Source organism: Notamacropus eugenii, chromosome 7, assembly GCF_028372415.1.
Source record: "Notamacropus eugenii isolate mMacEug1 chromosome 7, mMacEug1.pri_v2, whole genome shotgun sequence".
Classification (NCBI taxonomy): domain Eukaryota; kingdom Metazoa; phylum Chordata; class Mammalia; order Diprotodontia; family Macropodidae; genus Notamacropus; species Notamacropus eugenii.
Window position 1 is genome coordinate 27,561,441 of NC_092878.1, and position 17,383 is coordinate 27,578,823.

At 37.0% G+C, this 17,383-nt stretch overlaps 1 protein-coding gene across 2 annotated transcripts in view; it reads left to right on the top strand.

The window, feature by feature from the left end:
• RTF1 (RTF1 homolog, Paf1/RNA polymerase II complex component) overlaps nucleotides 1-17,383 on the top strand; it is a 46,150-nt gene that overhangs the window by 22,351 nt on the left and 6,416 nt on the right. For both annotated transcript variants that reach the window (XM_072623843.1, XM_072623842.1), the window contains exons 3-9: nucleotides 2,813-2,960; nucleotides 3,591-3,795; nucleotides 6,020-6,134; nucleotides 8,484-8,595; nucleotides 9,114-9,249; nucleotides 10,202-10,379; nucleotides 11,585-11,667. In XM_072623843.1, the coding sequence (XP_072479944.1) occupies nucleotides 2,813-2,960; nucleotides 3,591-3,795; nucleotides 6,020-6,134; nucleotides 8,484-8,595; nucleotides 9,114-9,249; nucleotides 10,202-10,379; nucleotides 11,585-11,667 (977 nt within the window). The remainder of the gene's footprint in view (nucleotides 1-2,812; nucleotides 2,961-3,590; nucleotides 3,796-6,019; nucleotides 6,135-8,483; nucleotides 8,596-9,113; nucleotides 9,250-10,201; nucleotides 10,380-11,584; nucleotides 11,668-17,383) is intronic.

Below are 17,383 nucleotides of genomic sequence, written 5' to 3' on the forward strand. Positions count from 1 at the left end.
ATAATATACAGTTTCTTTCACTTTGCATTAAAGGTCTTCCATAGGTATACCTGTGACTCTTCAATTTCAGCCTTGTTTCACAAACTGTTCTAGCTGAACTGGAGTACTAGCTGTGACCTGATCTCTACATACCATTTTCTATAGTCTGTATTCTTGAATAATAACCCCCAAGAGAGTCCACATCTCTTTCTCAGAATGTTTATCCTTCTTCAAGGATTAGCTCAAGTGCTACCTTGCTTCATGAAGTCCTTCATGATCTTCCCATGTAGAATCATAAGACCTAGAGCTGGATGTGTATTTGTTGTTCAGTAGTGTCTGACTCTCTGTGACCCTGTGGACCATGGCACACAGTACTGTTCATAGGGTTTCCTTGGCAGAGATCCTGGAGCCGTTTGCCACATCCTTCTCCAGTAGATTAAGGCAAACAAAAGTTTGGTAACTTGCCCAGGGGCACACAGCTAGTAAGTGTTACAGCCAGATTTGAGTCCAGGTCTTCCTGACTTCAGGTCCAGTGCTCTATCCACTGCACTATCTAGTTGCCTCTTAGGAGGGGTCCTTAGGTATTGTCTAGTTTAGACATTTGCATTTAATGGTTTTTAGAAAAGTTCGAGACAATGGTCAAAAGGAGTTTAATGCACAAAAAAAAATTTTTGTAGTACCTTAAGCAATAAATAAATGGCCCAGTTATAAATAAATAAATAAATAAATATTCCTCTGTGACAAGAAGCATGTGTCTGTTTTAAGCATTACAGGTTTGCTTCTGCCACAGTTCAGAACCATTATGATCATATGCACAATGATTGTGATATTTGTTCAGTGCTTGCAGCAGACTCGGGTCACTTCTGACCAAGTACAACACGCTCTTGCAGTTTCTCATCATCTGTCATCAAATTGTTTGCAAACTTCCGCAAGGATTCAGTAGTCAAGCACAAACTGATTTCCAACAGATCATAGGATGCGTGCATATACTCTCATTTGTGTTCTGTACGCGGCCCCAGAGTGTGAAATTCTATGATTATATAATATAAATTTTAATTTGTCATTGTAGTTAGTGTAAGCACTTGGTGAATAAATACGAAAGAATATTAAGAATAGTACATCAGGTTATCCAGAGGTTTTCAACATATTTTTTTGTTATTACAAAGGTTCCACTGATCTAGTCTGAACTCCACCCTCACTAATGGTGAAACTGAGACCCAGAGAGGTAAAAATCACTTTCCTAAGCTCCCACAGCTAATAACTAGCAGAGCCCAGACATGAACCCAGTTTCTCTGACTTTCAAGTCTAAGCTTTTTCATATACTATATTTCTCTTAAAGAAGTTTCATGATACAGTAGATAGTAAATCGAAATTCCTTGAATTCAGGGACGATTTGGTTTTAGTTTTTGAGTTCCTGGTGCCTGGTTCATAAATATTTGTAGAATTAAATTCTGAACCAACTTTGAGGTATCAGAATAAGCACTGTACTGGGACTCAGGATCAGGTTTTAGTTATAGTTTTGTCAATTACTGATATTCATCAGTAAACCTTTCTGACCCTCAGTTTTTTCATCTGCAGAATGGAAGTTATCCTTACCTTTTCCTTTTAGGGTTCTTGTCAGAATTAAATCAAGTAATGCATATGAAAGTACTATTCAAATGTAAAGCTGTAGTTGTAGGAGTAGTGGCTGTGATAGAGGTAGTAGTAGGAGTGGTGGTAGTGGTAGTGGTATCCTTGGGGCCTTCTTCACCAGTGGATACCCAGAATATTAATATAGCAGACTTCTTCTGGTTTCTCAGTTAAGAACCTTGCATCCAGTCTGCTGCTTGAGTTGCAAGTTTCATGATTGTTCTTGGTATACACTTGTAAAACATGTCTTATCTCAATGTATTTGGTACTGGCAAATACATAGACACAGTAGGGCTTCTTCTAGGAATATTTCATGAAAATTGTTCCCTCTCACTTTCCCAGGCCAATCTTGAGCAATCCTTATTCAATAATACTCTTCTCTTTTATCCCCTCCCTTTTATTTAGGGTTCAGATATAAGCTGCACACATTGTAATTTTTAAAAAAATTTCACTCCCACTTTACTCATGTTTAATATCTTACAAGTCTTCATTTGGGTTTTATGTTCTCAGGTTAACAATATAAGAAGATGTGTTAAAGGCACAAACCACCTAGGTAGTTTATTTCAGGATTACTGTGACTTCTCCTCATGTCCCCTCCACAATGAGAGATGAACTTCCTTTCAGCCCTGTCCTAGATTCTCCGACTTCTCCACTTAGGCTACTGTTGAATTTTGTTTCACTTCCAGTTAGCAAACCTTTATCATTACTTCCATTTGAGCAGTCTGTGGTACAGCCAATCTAGCCTCGTTAATCCTCACACATGACACTCCATTTGCTTTTGCACATGCTGTCCCCCATGCCTAGAATGCATTTGATTCTCAGCCCTTTCTCTTAGAATTCCTACTTTCCTTCCAAACTCGGCTCAGGTACCATCTTCATCACAAGGCCTGTCCTGATAATGCTCTCCTTCTCTCTTTTCTCCTCCGTCTCTCCTCTTTTCCCTAGCTTTCCTCTCAAAATTACCTTGTATTTATTTTGGATATATTATAGATATTTGTGTACATCATGTCTCCCCCAAAACAGTGTCAGCTTCTTGAGGGAAGAGATCGTTTCATTTCTTTTTGTTGCATCCTGAGTCTAGCACAGTGTTTGGCACAGAGCAGGTACTTAGTTTATGTTTCATTCTCTTGGTGTAAACTATGTATTTTTCTAACTCCTTTGCAAATTTGAATCCTTCTGTCATTTTTTCCTCTTTTCCTTGCAGTGGACAGTTGGAGGCTCAAAAAATAAGAAAAAAGGAAAAACTGGGAAGATAGAGAAGAAGGGAACCATGAAAAAACAGACAAACAAAGCTGCTTCCTCAGGTAGCTCTGACAAAGACAGCTCGGCGGAGAGTTCAGCCCCCGAAGAAGGTAAGACAGGAGTCTCCAATTAGGATTGTGATAAATATTCTTATCTACAGATGCTAAGAAAGTATGTTAGTTGAGCTCCATTTCTTGATTACTGAAGACATGAGAGAGAGAAAAAGTCCTTAAGTGACACACAAACATACGCACAATAACTTTTAGAATTTCTTTCTTGCAAAATCAATTCCAAGAATCATTTGCCATAACTAGATCTTGATATGAAATTGCTAAGCTAGAATAATAAACTTAAAATTTTCTTCAAAATGACTTTGCAACTTATAACTCACCTGGGCACAGACTTCATCTTGATAAATTTCTAATTTAATTTGTGCCTTTTTTAATATCTATACATTGGTTAATTAGGTTCTCTCTTCCTTTTCCATGCCATTCTTCTTATCCTATTCTGTTTTCGTGTCTTTTAACTATGGCTCATTGAGAACTCAGGTTTGTTCTCCTGTGTTTAAACTTTCTTTACTATTTTTCCAATGATCCAGAACTGGTGTTCGAGCTGTGAACCATTTTTATTTTGTATAGTGCTGGACTAAAGGACAGCACATGGACATTCATACAATAGGTGTGATTTCATCAAGTTCATTCAAGTAGGTTCTACTTTTGACATGTAGGATTTCATTCCAGGTGAAGTATCTGACTCGGACAGTAACAGTTCCTCCTCCAGCTCAGATTCGGATTCTTCCTCTGAGGATGAGGAATTCCATGATGGATATGGAGAAGACCTCATGGGAGATGAAGAAGATAGGGCCCGTTTAGAACAAATGACAGAGAAAGAGAGGGAACAGGAACTGTTTAACAGGATAGAAAAGAGAGAGGTGCTGAAGAGAAGGTAAAAGCTATGGTTATATGTCTTTATTCTCTTTTCTTCCTCCTTCTCTCCCCTCTCCCATCAAACCCTACCTCCAAATAGAAACTAGTCCTGGGAAATATGACTGTGGCTATAAAGCATTTAGATTATGTACTAGTTATGCTTTGAGTATTAGCTATATCTTATAGATGAGATGTATTCTGGAACCTGGTCTAACTTTGCTAACCATGTCTCTGGGAGGAAAGGCAAAGTTGCATCCTTTCTGCATGTCAGAGAGTGTGTCATAGCATCTTGTTTTGTTCCTTGTCTTCCTTACTGCTTTTCCTCTATTACAAGTAATGTTCATAAAGATTCTTATGCAGAAAGCCAGTCTTCTGTTTAGAACAGAAATTGGTGGATATATTTGACTCGCTAAAGAAATTTATGAGAAAATAATAAGACATATCTTAATTTTCAGGTATCAAAAAAAAATCTTTAAAACTCAGAACTTATGAGGTGAATATGCAGGCAAACACATCATTATATTCTGGGAATCTGCTTGCCTTTGTGGTATTTCATTTTATCAGTGGCTTTGAGTGAAGATATAGATGGCATGCTTATCAGATTTACAGATAACACAAATAACCAACCAGGAGTTGGTCTGCCAACCCACACAAGTGATGCATGGATAGATTTCAAGAGGTTTGTTAACTTATATGGGAGAAAATAATACATCTTTAATTTTCAATAATCTTTAACTGGAATTTAGCATTTTCTTCTGTTGTGAATGTATGCAATAAGTATCCTTCTGAGAAGGCGTCCATAAGCTTCGCTAGACTGCTAAAAGGGATCCATGACACAAGAAAGGTAAAGAGCCCTTGCTTTAGAGGGATACCTAACATGATAGATGACAGATTTTGACAAGGTAGAGCATTAGACTGAATCTTATCACGGTGAGGTTTAATATTAATAAATGCAAAATTATTCTCTTGGTTTCAAAAAATCAACTTCAGGTACAAAATAGAAGAGACTTGACTGGAAGGTAGCAGTTCTGTCAACGATGAAGTGGGGCAGGCCTTTAGTGAGCCACAAGTTCAGTGTGGGTAGCCCAAAAAAGCTAATATGTTCATAGGCTACATTAAGAGGCATGGTATACAAGACCATGCCATGTAAGAATCTATTGATGTGATTAGGGATATTTAATCCAGAAAAGAGAAGAGAGGACTATTATAGCTGTTTAGGAGCAATTGGCAAAAGTTATAAAAATGCAGATTTCAGCTTGATGTGAGGAGAAACTTCCTATCAGAGCTATCAGAAAATGGAATGACTCAGGAAATGGTAGTAGTTTGTTTGCAAGCAAAGGTTAGACGAAGATGTCAGGTTTATTGTGGAAGGGATTTGCGTTCAGGAACTTTATGGACTGGTGAGATAATTTCCACTTTAGAGAGTTTGTGAAATTATCTTAAAATAAGCAAAACTTCTTTCACAGTATTTGGTTTTACAAATTGGCTTTTGAAGTGCTTGCATTGTAAGTTATAAGTGCATTCTTTCCCAAAATTTAGAGATTTAGCCCTGATGCTTGAATTTAAGATTTGGTAGTTCCCCTTATTGCTTATCTCTGGAATAGTTGACTGCCTTCCTGGCCTACTTTCCAGTGTATTTAAGAGAGAGGATGAAATATTTTTCATATTAATTGAAAATTGATTAGCAAATGCTTAGCTGATTCCCAGGTCCCCTTTTTAAAATTTGAAAGTATTATCTCCTAGAACGATTTTAAGGCAAGACTAGATTTAGGTCTGGTTTCAGTAATAAGGGGATCATAGTGTTAGAATAAATGTGAGGGACTTTAGAAATCATTTAGTTCATTTCACAAATGAGGAAACTAAAGCTCAGAGGAGGTAAGGGACTTGCCCAGGATTTTCTGTGTTGCTTCTTATCTAGTGAAATCCTTTTCTGTGAAATTGAGTTGAAACTGGAAAGAACTGGGTATTATAAAAATCTAAAGACAAGCGCCTCCAGTTTCAGATTGTTTTGTTTGGTTTCCTGGGATTTTTCTCTTCATTCCTTAAGTGACTTTTTAAAGTGACTCCTTTATTCGCTAATTTAGGTAGAGGACAGGTATCTGAAGACCTTTTTCTAAAGGCCAAACCACTTATTAGTATCTCCCTACCATATCAAAATTTGCATTTCAGTTCATGAACATGTTTTATTAGCTTTTATTTATATTTTATAGATTCTTAAAAATTCTTGAATATCTTTTTACTAGGTTTGAAATTAAGAAGAAATTAAAAACAGCCAAGAAAAAAGAAAAGAAAGAAAAAAAGAAAAAACAGGAAGAAGAACAAGAGAAGAAAAAACTCACACAGATTCAAGAGTCCCAGGTAGGAAATTCATGTACCCTCTGTGTCCTCCAAAAGAGTGTCTATATTGTTTTGTAAAGACAGTTGCTGAGAAATTTCCATTAAGAAAGATTAATGTTGTGCCTGTGGTATGTTCCATTTGGACCCTTTAAAGTATTTTACACCATTTTTGTCTTGAGTTTCATTCAGCCCTGGAGTTGTCTGGATTTTTTCTCATTCCCATACAGTGTTAGCTCTGGCTTTGGAACTGTCCTTTAGGATTTCCTAGGATAAATCTAGGACTTGGGACGGTATCGTCTTTTCTTTATGGCCTTTTCTCAGAGTAAGATGGTATAAATTTTTCCTCACTTAACTTGGAAAGATTTTTGTTGTCTTGGCTTAATGACAAAAAAATCAGGAGTCAGCAAATTATAACTTGTGAGACAGATCTACCCTACTGCCTGCTTTTATATGGCCTGAGAACTAAGAATGGTTTTACACTTTGAAGTAGAGTTTTATTGGAACACAGCCATGCTCACTCTTGGTTTGTTGTTGCCTGCTGTTGCACTGCAGTGGCAAAGCTGAGTAGTTGTTACAGATTGTATGTGGGACTTTCATTGTGTCACAATGCTGCTCAGTGCCCTACAAATCCAAGTGACACAATTGTAACTCAACGGTGTTTCAGTGCCATGAGGATTGTCATTGCATGACATTTTATTTTAATTACTCATCCATACCTATCAAGTCAAAACAAGAAAAGAAGTGTGTGTGGAGGGGGAGTTTTATAAATTTTTTTAAGCATTGGGGCAAGATTGATGTTTATATGAATAAGAAGAACCACCCTCAGTCACTATCATTGAATTGATTGGCTTTGGAAATTAGCTTTTGCTTCAGTCTTGATGATGTCTCTTAATGGATTTAACAGTATAGTTACCCCTTGTACATCAGGGCTTTCCCCATTGTGGTTTCAGTGTATCGTGGACTGAAATAAGATTTATTTATTGACATAAATGGGAATTTGGGGAGTTTTGTGGAAGCTGCAGACGACACAGAAAAAGTTTAGAAACTCTGAAATGCATAAAACTTATGTATGGTGTTTTGTAATATCAACACGTAACCTTTTAATACCATAATAATTCAGACTTCTTCTCTGGTACGAAGGGACAAAGCCAAAAATTTTTACGTGAATTTTCCAGATTGTGGGGGCATCACCCCCCTAACCCCCACAATGTGAAAGGGGTAACTGTAACACATGCAAAATTTTTATTGAGGTAAAGTCAATTCTATAAGAACTTACATTTGAATCAAAAGCAGTGTCGAACAGTTTTGTACATTTCTCCTGCTGTCAAAAGTTAAGGCAAGAACAAGCTCTCCATTCCCACAGACACTATCAATGAATATATTTTCTGAGCTCAAACTATAGTTCTAGCAGCAATTTTTAAACCTAAATGCAAGTACAAAAGAAATTTCCACATTCCAAAATACTTTTAACTGTATAACTGAGGATCTTTCACCCAACTTTCAACTGGAAGTTATTAATCTGAAAAGTAATGACTTGATAAGAGGCAAATATCAAGAAAAGAATCTAAGGGCATTCTATAAATGCCTTTCAAACAGTGAATGTGCTTAGTTAAAACCATATGCTTACGGGTTGATACCAATATTTGGCAATACCTTTCTCTGTGGAGAGATATTTTCAAAGTTGAAGTTATGTAAAATCTCATTACAAATCAGCATTGGTAGATGAACTTTTGCAATCAATTTGGATGATAGGGAATGCTGACTTTGAACCACAATTAAGTGAAAAGTTATCCCCAAATAAAGGATTCTGTCCTGATTAGTACCTCCAGTATTAACAAAAATTGTGCATTATAATAATAATGGTTATTATTATATTTTAATTTTGTTAATAAAAACTCTGGAAATTTGTTTTATCTCATTATACAAGTACCTGTATAATATCCTCAGTTTTGCCTCTTGGCCTGCAAAGCCTAAAATATTGACTGTTTGGCCCTTTACACATTGACCCCTGACATAGATTTATTTTTCTATTCACTACAAAGTCTATATTTAACATTATCAGCACTCACCAAGTCACAACTAAGCTGGTTTTCTGATTCAAGTTTCTGTTTCAATCTAGAAGCTGTTTAGAAATTAGGAACACAAAAATGACTTGTGAAACACAACAGAAATCTTTATTATTCTACCTCATTTGTCTATTTGGAGATGTGCTTCCCATTCAGATAAATCTTAAATTAAAAAAATAATAGTAAACTCAGTATGATTTAAAGTAAAGGAATATGACTCAAGCTATGTATGTGGAAATTATCCAGTGAGCTGCTAATGTAAAGGCAGGAGACATTATGCATATTCATCCCATTAATCTCCTAGGTCATGTCCCATAACAAGGAGCGACGTTCCAAGCGGGATGAAAAACTAGACAAAAAATCTCAGGCCATGGAAGAACTGAAAGCAGAGAGAGAAAAACGGAAGAATAGAACAGGTGAGACAGAGTCAGTGATGACTTTGAGCCTGATTTGACTTTGGGTAGGGATGGCATCTTTTTGACTCTTCCATCAGAGCATCATTTCCAGGTCTAGTTAATTTCCCTACTTCAATTCTCCTAGATCTCAAATGAAATTATGATCTTGAGACTTGAAATTTTTTACCTCAACTGATCTATTGGTCAATTTTAAGTGTCTTGAGTCCATCAAAAACAAAGAGAACACCAGTATAAGATGATCAAATTATACTGTGGTCCGCAGAGACTTATTTTCTAGAAATTCGTTAATGTAGATAGTCCTCAGTGCTTAGCAAAATACCAAAGGGTCCTTGCATCATATCTGGAGATAACAGAATTGGAGTGGTTTTGAGAATCTGCCTCTTACTTTAATTGTGACATGCTGACCAAAACAGACATCCCTACTCCCTTCCCCAACTATGAATTTCTGTAAGAATGAATGATATTTCAGCCTCCAGTGTCACTGAGAACCAGGCCAAAGATTCTCCTTTTCGTTTTAGCTGAGCTGCTAGCCAAAAAACAGCCATTGAAAACAAGTGAAGTCTACTCTGATGATGAAGAGGAGGAAGAGGATGATAAATCCAGTGAGAAGACTGATCGCTCATCTAGGACAACATCATCTGATGAAGAAGAGGAGTGAGTGGACAGTATCTTACCTTAATGGGCTCTAGTCAAGTGTGTCTGATCATGAGGGAGACCCAGGATCTTCCCAGTAATGTGAAAAAAATCTCTTTAACCTGTGAACTTCCTGTCTGAGCTTACTTATGTTATTAACTTGGGCTGAGGTCTGCCTCTGTTCCTTGCTAATACACCAAGCCACTTTGCCATCTGGCTACTAGTAGATAAAATAACAGATTCTAAAGCATTTCAACAAGTTTCTGTACTTTTCCTTACTCTATCAGATCATCAGCTCTCTTAGAACAGTCTGCTTTTTCTCTTGTTTTACTGGGGAGCCCCCACTGGGGCAATTTGTGATAATTTGTCCTTTCTTTACATCTCCTAATCAGTGACCATTTTCCTAAAGCTTGCATTTTTGCAAAGAATTACCAGGTTTTTTGATGAGGTTAATTTTGAGTATACATTCTATTAAATTGAATTTATCTATTATCACCTTTTTTTTTAACCTCTTCTATGTACTTAATATAGTTTTCATCTCCCTCATTCAGTGATAAATTCCTTGAGGGCAGGTACTTGGCCTGGTTCAGTCTTGGTCTCTACCATCTAACAGGGTAACTCTGGATAAAGCACTGGACTTGGAGGCAGGAAGACCACAGTTCAAATCCAGTTTCAGACACTACCTGTATGACCCTGAGAAAGTCACCTAACCTCTGCCTGCCTCTTTTTTCTCATGTGTAAAATGGGAATAATAATAACTTGCCTCATAGTAGTGTTACAAGGATCAAATAAGATCATATTTGTAACGTTCTTTGCAAAACTTAAAAGCGTTATGTTGATGCTAGTTAGCTATTATTATTAACATGTTTTTTTAAACATAATAGGAACTTTTTTGTTTGATTAAATTTAGGGAGTTTGTGTAATGCATGATCATAGTGAATATTTCTATCTGCTACTCCTTTATCCATCTCAGAAAGGAAGAAGTCCCTCCAAAGTCACAGCCAGTTTCTCTGCCTGAAGAGTTGAACCGAGTGAGATTGTCACGGCACAAGCTAGAACGGTGGTGTCACATGCCTTTCTTCGCTAAGACAGTTACAGGATGCTTTGTACGAATTGGCATTGGGAACCACAACAGCAAACCTGTCTATCGGGTGAGCATTTGTTTTATTGGCTTTATGGGGTCAAGAAGCAACCCCACAACACTGGAAATGGCTAGGGTTTTTTGCCTGAAGAAAGTTGGGGCATATGCAGTGTGTTAAGATACTGGTTTGAGTTGGTTGGTGACAAATGGTATCCACATCCCACAAAGGTTTTTATTTCCTTCTAAACCAAAGATAGGAAATGAGTTGTTGGTATTTGAATAAAGAACTGTGCAGCATTATCCCAGAGACTTCTCTTTTTTGTTTAGTGCTCAAAAATTACTGGATCAGAAGCTGTTGCTACATTTGTGCCTTAGTTGGGATGGGTCATTTTATCACTTCGTTGTAATTGTAAACTAGATTTCAGAGTTGTTCTAAGCTGCAATGCCTTATGTTCCCTTCTACTGCCCAACCTTACCTGTGAGCACAGTAGAAGAAATTAGCTTTAGATTTGTCCATAAACAAACTAAAGTAATAAAAAAAAAAAATTGAGTACTCAGTAGAAATGCCAGAAGACCTCTTTCTCTCTTGCTTGCTTAACCCATGCAGTTCTTGAGGAAATTCCTTTCTGCTAGCTTAGGTGCCACATAGGCCTCTTAGGATCCAGGGATAATGTCTTTAGTTTTTTATCTTCAGAGCAAGGAGGAGGTATGTCAGAAATGAGCAAAGAGGACTTTGTCCATTTGGAAGGAAATAATGAAATGTTTTTTTCTCACACTGTGCCATAATGTCTAAAGGTCTGACTTTGGAGGCCAGACCTGAGTTCAAGTGTAGCCTTTAACATTTACTAACCTGTCACTATCCAGTCATCTCTCTTAAAACTGAATTTCAGATGAATTGCCAGTCTGTATTAGTGGAGGGAGTTTCTACACAGGGAGCTTCATATCAAAATGAAATCATAGGTCTAGACTTCTTAAAAAATGAAATAATGAAGAATTACCTTATGATATAGATCAGGCATCTGAGACCCCAAATGAATTCCATCAGTGAAATAAAAATCACATTACAGCTGAAATACTCAAGTCCCTGAAATTTGATATATTGGCTTAGATACATTTTCCTTAAGTTTATTTTCTGTTTATAATAATTGAGGGATCCAACTCCATTATGTTCCTGTCAAAATGGAGTCTAGCATCTATTTTCTTACATATATGCTAGGAAAATTGGCTATCTAGGCTTTTACGTATATGTTTTTGACTGTTGTTTCCTTCCTTTAGGTTGCTGAAATCACTGGCGTTGTGGAGACAGCCAAGGTTTACCAGCTGGGTGGCACCAGGACAAACAAAGGATTACAGCTAAGGTAAGAGAAATAGGGTTTGTGAGAATTGTCCTTCTCTTGTCACGTAGTAAGTGCCTTTTGTCATTTGTTTCATTCTTTGTTTAGTGCTGGGAGTTAAAATTCAAGACAGAATAGTGGATAGTATTCACACAGGCACACGTGCATGTGAGTGTGGCGGCAGACAGCTTCCACTTCCTTGTCTACCTTTCCATAGAGGTTTGTGAGAAATTGCTTATTCACAGCTAGGGAAACTGAGGCATAGAGAAAAACTTGACCCATGATGGCACAGCACGCCATTAGTGAAGATTAACAGTAACCCTTCCATTGCTTAGCTCAAACTCTCAATGTTTTCTTGTCTGATTTCCCCATCTGCCTTAAAAGAACTCATGTAGAGTAGGGTAAAGAAAATACAGTAGACTTTAAGGAAGATGGTGGACTAATCTATCTGAAGAGAATCTGGCTCTTCATGCATGATCCCCCTATTAAAATAGCAACAGAAGTGCTGAAAAGAAACAGTTGCTAGAAGTTTTTATAAGAAAATTGAAACTGACCAGAATTATAGTTAGCAAACCAAAAGAAAGCTTTGGTATATTTTAAATTATTGTTTAAGAGAGTAGAAAAGATGTCAGAAGAAGGAATGCTGAGTATTAGTATCAGAAGAGCTTCAGCAGAAAGGAATTCCTAAGAGAGATGCTCAGATGGATAATGCAGTGAAAGAATTAAGAGAAGAATCCAACTTGTCCAAACTAAATGATAAAAAGAATTTTTAAAAAGTGGATTTAGTTAAGAATCTTGGCAAGAGAAAATTTGGCATTTCCATTGGGTGGAACCAAAAAGTGTGGAAAATTATGACGTGCAAGAGGAAAACAAGCTCAGACAATAGCTTTTCTAGCAAAAGATTTAGAAGCAGTGCAGAAAAAAGTTAAATGTTGGAGAGACATATCCATGAAAGGAAACCTCAGAATTCTTGATTCCATAATACTTTTTTTTAAAGAAAATATTGTTACTATTATATTATTGTTAGGAAAAATTTTCCCAGAACCATTAAAAACAAATTATACTTTCCAAAACTCATAAAGAAAAATTAAAATTGAACTTGTCCAAAGTGTATTATCCTGAAACTTGAATGTAGGGACAAGGCAAAAAATTCTTCAAACTGCCAGGAATAAAAAGGTACTGCACATCAGTGAGGATCCATCAGGATCTCACCAGAATTGTCTCTTCAAAAAGCAGAAAATGTTGAAGCATTCTTAAATCAGGAAATGTGGGATTTAATCCTGAGATCACCTTCCCATAAAATTTAATAACCATCCTCTTTGAATGTTAAAGATGTACAGATAACCCGCAAGGACTCCAAAGAATTCATGAACAAAAATTCATACTCTAGAAGTATATCTCTTATTTAGGGATATAAGTACTTGGAACTTTTGATCTTTAGTATTGATTAATCATATTTAAAAGTCTTAATGCAAAAACCTTCATGGTAAAAAATTTGTAAAAAAATATTATTTTGTTTTCTAAATTACAGTTGGACTTTGAAAGGAGAAAAATTTTATAGAAAGGCTAAAGGGAATGAAATTTTTGAGAATACATATGTTTCAGATAAAGAGAAAGGGCAGAAAAAGGAAGTTGTATGTTGGTAGTCCCAGATAGTCAAGTTTAGTTTTGAACACAGCATCAGACAAAGGAATGTGTTTCTTTTGGCTGTAGAAACAGAAAAATATGAAAGTTTATAATAGAAAATGAGTGAAGTCTAACCATCATAAAGTCAATGGGTAAACAGCAATATCAAAGGTGTACCCTTACAGGCAATTTAAAATAATACCTTTAACCCAGGCATTTTGTAATTCAGTGTTCTAGGCTGGCCATCCTCAGGCCAGTTCCCTGGTATTTTTAGATTCTACATGGAACACAGTGAGACACTTGTAGGACATCCAAGCTGTTAACAAGAGGAGATTACTTAGTTGTAGCAACAGAAAGTTAGCCAACAAGGATGGAGAGGTGATACTGAGAACACCTCACCTGGTTCAGCAGAGCATAGCTGTCTAGCCTGAGTTACCCATCAGAGAATTTCCGGAGCTTCTTTGTCCTCTGTCATCAGCACCCTGAACCCTTGAGCTAGCTAAGACTCCATGGTGGTCTCAGTACTCTTTAAAGCCTAATTTGGATGAGGGATGGGGAGGGGTACAGTGTTAGGATATTAGTCCTATTACATTAGGCTGTTTATAAAGGAGAAAGCTAAATACTGCACGTCAGCTTCTACAGCATGCACCCAAAGAAGTACTTCAACACTTAAATTAATCTGGGTTTTTGTTAATGTAGAAGGACCCCCCCTCTGCCTCCTCCCCCCAAATACACACGCTGAGTGCAGAGCTCAGCTCTTCCATGACTTCTCATCTTTTGTGATTTCGGTCTGTGTCTTGCCATCAATCTTCAGTTTTGGGGTGTTCACAACATTTGGGGAACTTCCTCTACATCACATGATGAATGAATATATGAAAGAAAAAGCATTTGTTGTTTGTGCCAGGCTCTGTACTAAGTAAGGGCTGAGAATACAGATTAAAAGAAACCCTTCTCCTCTTAAGGAGTTTACAGTCTGAGGGGATAGTGGTGACCAGGGAAGAGTCTGGGAACATCACAGAGCTACCAGTGCAGAAAGCAGACTATCAGTTATTTCTGTGAACAGCCATGTCATCATCTTCTTGTCTGAAATATCTCTGATGTTCTCTTTTATACCAGTTCTGTGCACTGAAAATATTGGTTATTTTCCAGCTGATGCTGATATTAGCAAATTAACATAGTAAATGAAACCATTCAGCTTGTTTCTGTGACTCCTTTTGGACTTCTTCCTTTTCTGTTCAATTAATGTTGTGGCTTTTTTTTATATTTTGGTTCATGTGGTTCTGCCTTCTTCATGAACTTTATAACAAGTCATTTATTGTAAGATTGTTATTAGTATAGTATTATATTATTATAATGTCATTCTTCTTTGAATCCTTCATATTAGTTGGTTTTTATGGTTAAGTTATATTCTAGAACAGTCACAAACCATAATTTATTTAATCCCAGTTGTTGGGCACTTAATTGTTTTCAGTTTTTTGTTATTATATATAATGCTGCTAGCAGTATTTTTGCACAGAACTAGGATACAAATAGACCAGTCTGAGCAGCAGAGATTAGGAGCGCCATCGCTGAATTACCATGTAACAAGCCATCAAGCTTACCTCGACTGATACATTTTTCTATACCTTTATTACACAGACTTTCATGATAGAGATAGATGCTAGCTATGTCTACGGGACAAATCTTTATTATTATAGATTTAAAACATTGACTAAATAATCCATCAGTGCATATTAAATGCTTAATTTTTTATTCTGTGTAGTTCTTATCCATGTCTTTCCGTAATTCTCCAAAAGAGCCTGTACAAAGATCAGCTTTCCCTCTTTCCCAGTTCCCTCCCCTCAGTCCCTGTTGAGAACACAAGAAAAACAAAAACACATTGCACACATATATAGCCAATCAAAGCAAATTTCCATATTGGACATTTCCTTAAAAATATTTGTATCACTCTCCGCTCTGAGTCCTTCACCTTTCTAAGGGAGGTGGAGAGGATGTGTTTCACCATCAGTTCTCTGGTCATTATGTTGCTAAGAGTTCTGCTTAATAGTATTCCATCACATTTATCTACAAGAACTTTTTCATCCATTCTCCAGTTTATGGGTATCCCCTTAGCTCAAAAAAAAAGTAACAAAATCTTTTTTACATCCTTAGGATTTGTTTTGCTCAAATCTAATCATTCCCTTCATCTAGTCCTGAATATCCTGCCCTCTACCTCCCCACCTGCTCCCCGCCACCTCTTATTTCCCTGTTGAGTAAAATGTGTTTCTGTACTGAAAAAGCTCTCTCTCTCTTTCTCTCTCTCTCTCTCTCTCTCTCTCTCTCTCTCTCTCTCTCTCTCTCTCTCTCTCTCTCTCTCTCTCTCTCCATCCTTCTCCTTGCTTTCTTTTCACCAGTTAAGATGAAAATGAAATTCACATGTCATCAGCTGCTACCCTCTTCATTTGTATAGATGTCTACTTATACATTCTGATTATGTGAGGTTATTTTCTCTAACCTTCCTTCCTTTCCCTTCTCCTAAAGTATATTCCTGTTCCCCTCTCTTTGCGTTTTTAAGATCATCAGAATGTAACACAGTCACTGCTCGGCCTTCTACCCTTACTTAAGATAGAGTTTAGAGGGGAGATATCATCTTCCCACATTTGAATATAAGCACTTTATCTTTCTTTAGTTTCTTAATGTTCATTCATGTTTACCTTTTTATGTGTTTCTTGCTCGCTCTTGTGTTTGGAATTCAGAGTTTCTCTCAGCTCTGGTCTTTTCATTAGGAATGTTAGAAGTCTTCTATTTCATTAAAGATCCATTTTTATCCCCATAATATTAAGCTCAGTTTTGATATGTAAGTTATTTTTGACTAAGCCCATATCCTTTGCCTTCTGGACTATCACAGTCATATTCTCCGTTCCTTTATAGTACTGACCACTGAATCATGTGTGATCTTAACTGTAGTTTCATGGTACTTGAATTCTTTCTTTCTGGATGCTTGCAGTAATTTTCTTTAGACCTGGAAGCTTTGGATTTTGGCTCTGATGTTTTCATTTGAAGATTTCTTTCAGAAGGAACCAGTGGATTCTTTCCATTTTAAGACTTCTTGAAATAGGATGTCTAAACTTTATTTGGTTATGGTGTTCCATTAGTTCAATGATTATGAATTTTTTTCCTCCTTGATCTGTTTTATAGGTTAGTTGTTTTTGTTATGAGAGATATTACATTTTCTCCTGGATTTCTTGTTGCCTCCAGGACTCATTGGCTTCCATTTGACCCATTCTAATTTTCAGGAATTTTACTGCTTGGACAAGATTTTTGTGCCAAGCTACTAATTCCCTTTCCTATTGTTTCATTCATAGCTCTCATTTCTTTTTCAATTTTTTTTTTCCTCAAGCACTTTCATTCCATTTATAAAACATTTTCTAATTCTTTAAAAAAAAAAAAACTAATGTCTCCCAGGAATCCTGCTTGAATATGTGCTCAATCTGTGTTTTTCTCTCATGCTTTGCATGTAGATGTTTTGGAGTCATTCTCTTCTTCTGCATTTGTGTCTTAAGCTTTCCTGCCATCATAATAACTTATTATAATGTGGTTCTTTTTTTGTTTGTCCATTCTTGACTTCCTGACTTTGGATTTGGTATTAAGGCTAGGATCTGGACAACTTCTGGAGGGAAGGTCTGAGCTGGTCCTGGTGCTGCTGCTTTCTTGAATTATTGAGGGATGTGTTATTCCAGGATCTCAGGAACAGGCTGGAGAGCTGAAAGCTTTCAGTGTTCCTGGAGTGATCTCATCCAGGGCAGAGTCTGATTGCTGCTCCCCTGATCTGAGCTCTGCAAGTTCCTGACTTGGGTTTGGGTCCGAGCGAAAGCAGCCTGCTGCTGGATTCAGCCCTTATCAGCCAGCTGGAAATTTGTGTTGATTCATGATGGTAGAAGTGCAGGCTTCCCTTTGGCCTCAGAGTTTTCCATTGGTTATTCTTCTGCAGGCAGGGCTAGTTGCTGGAGGTGATAGCCTGCTTCTCCACTTGGTTCTGTGCCGCATTAACATTGTTGCTGCTGCTGATTTGTATAGTGGAAAGAGGACTGGAATTGGAGTCATGGAACCTGGCTTTCCACTCTAGAATTGACAT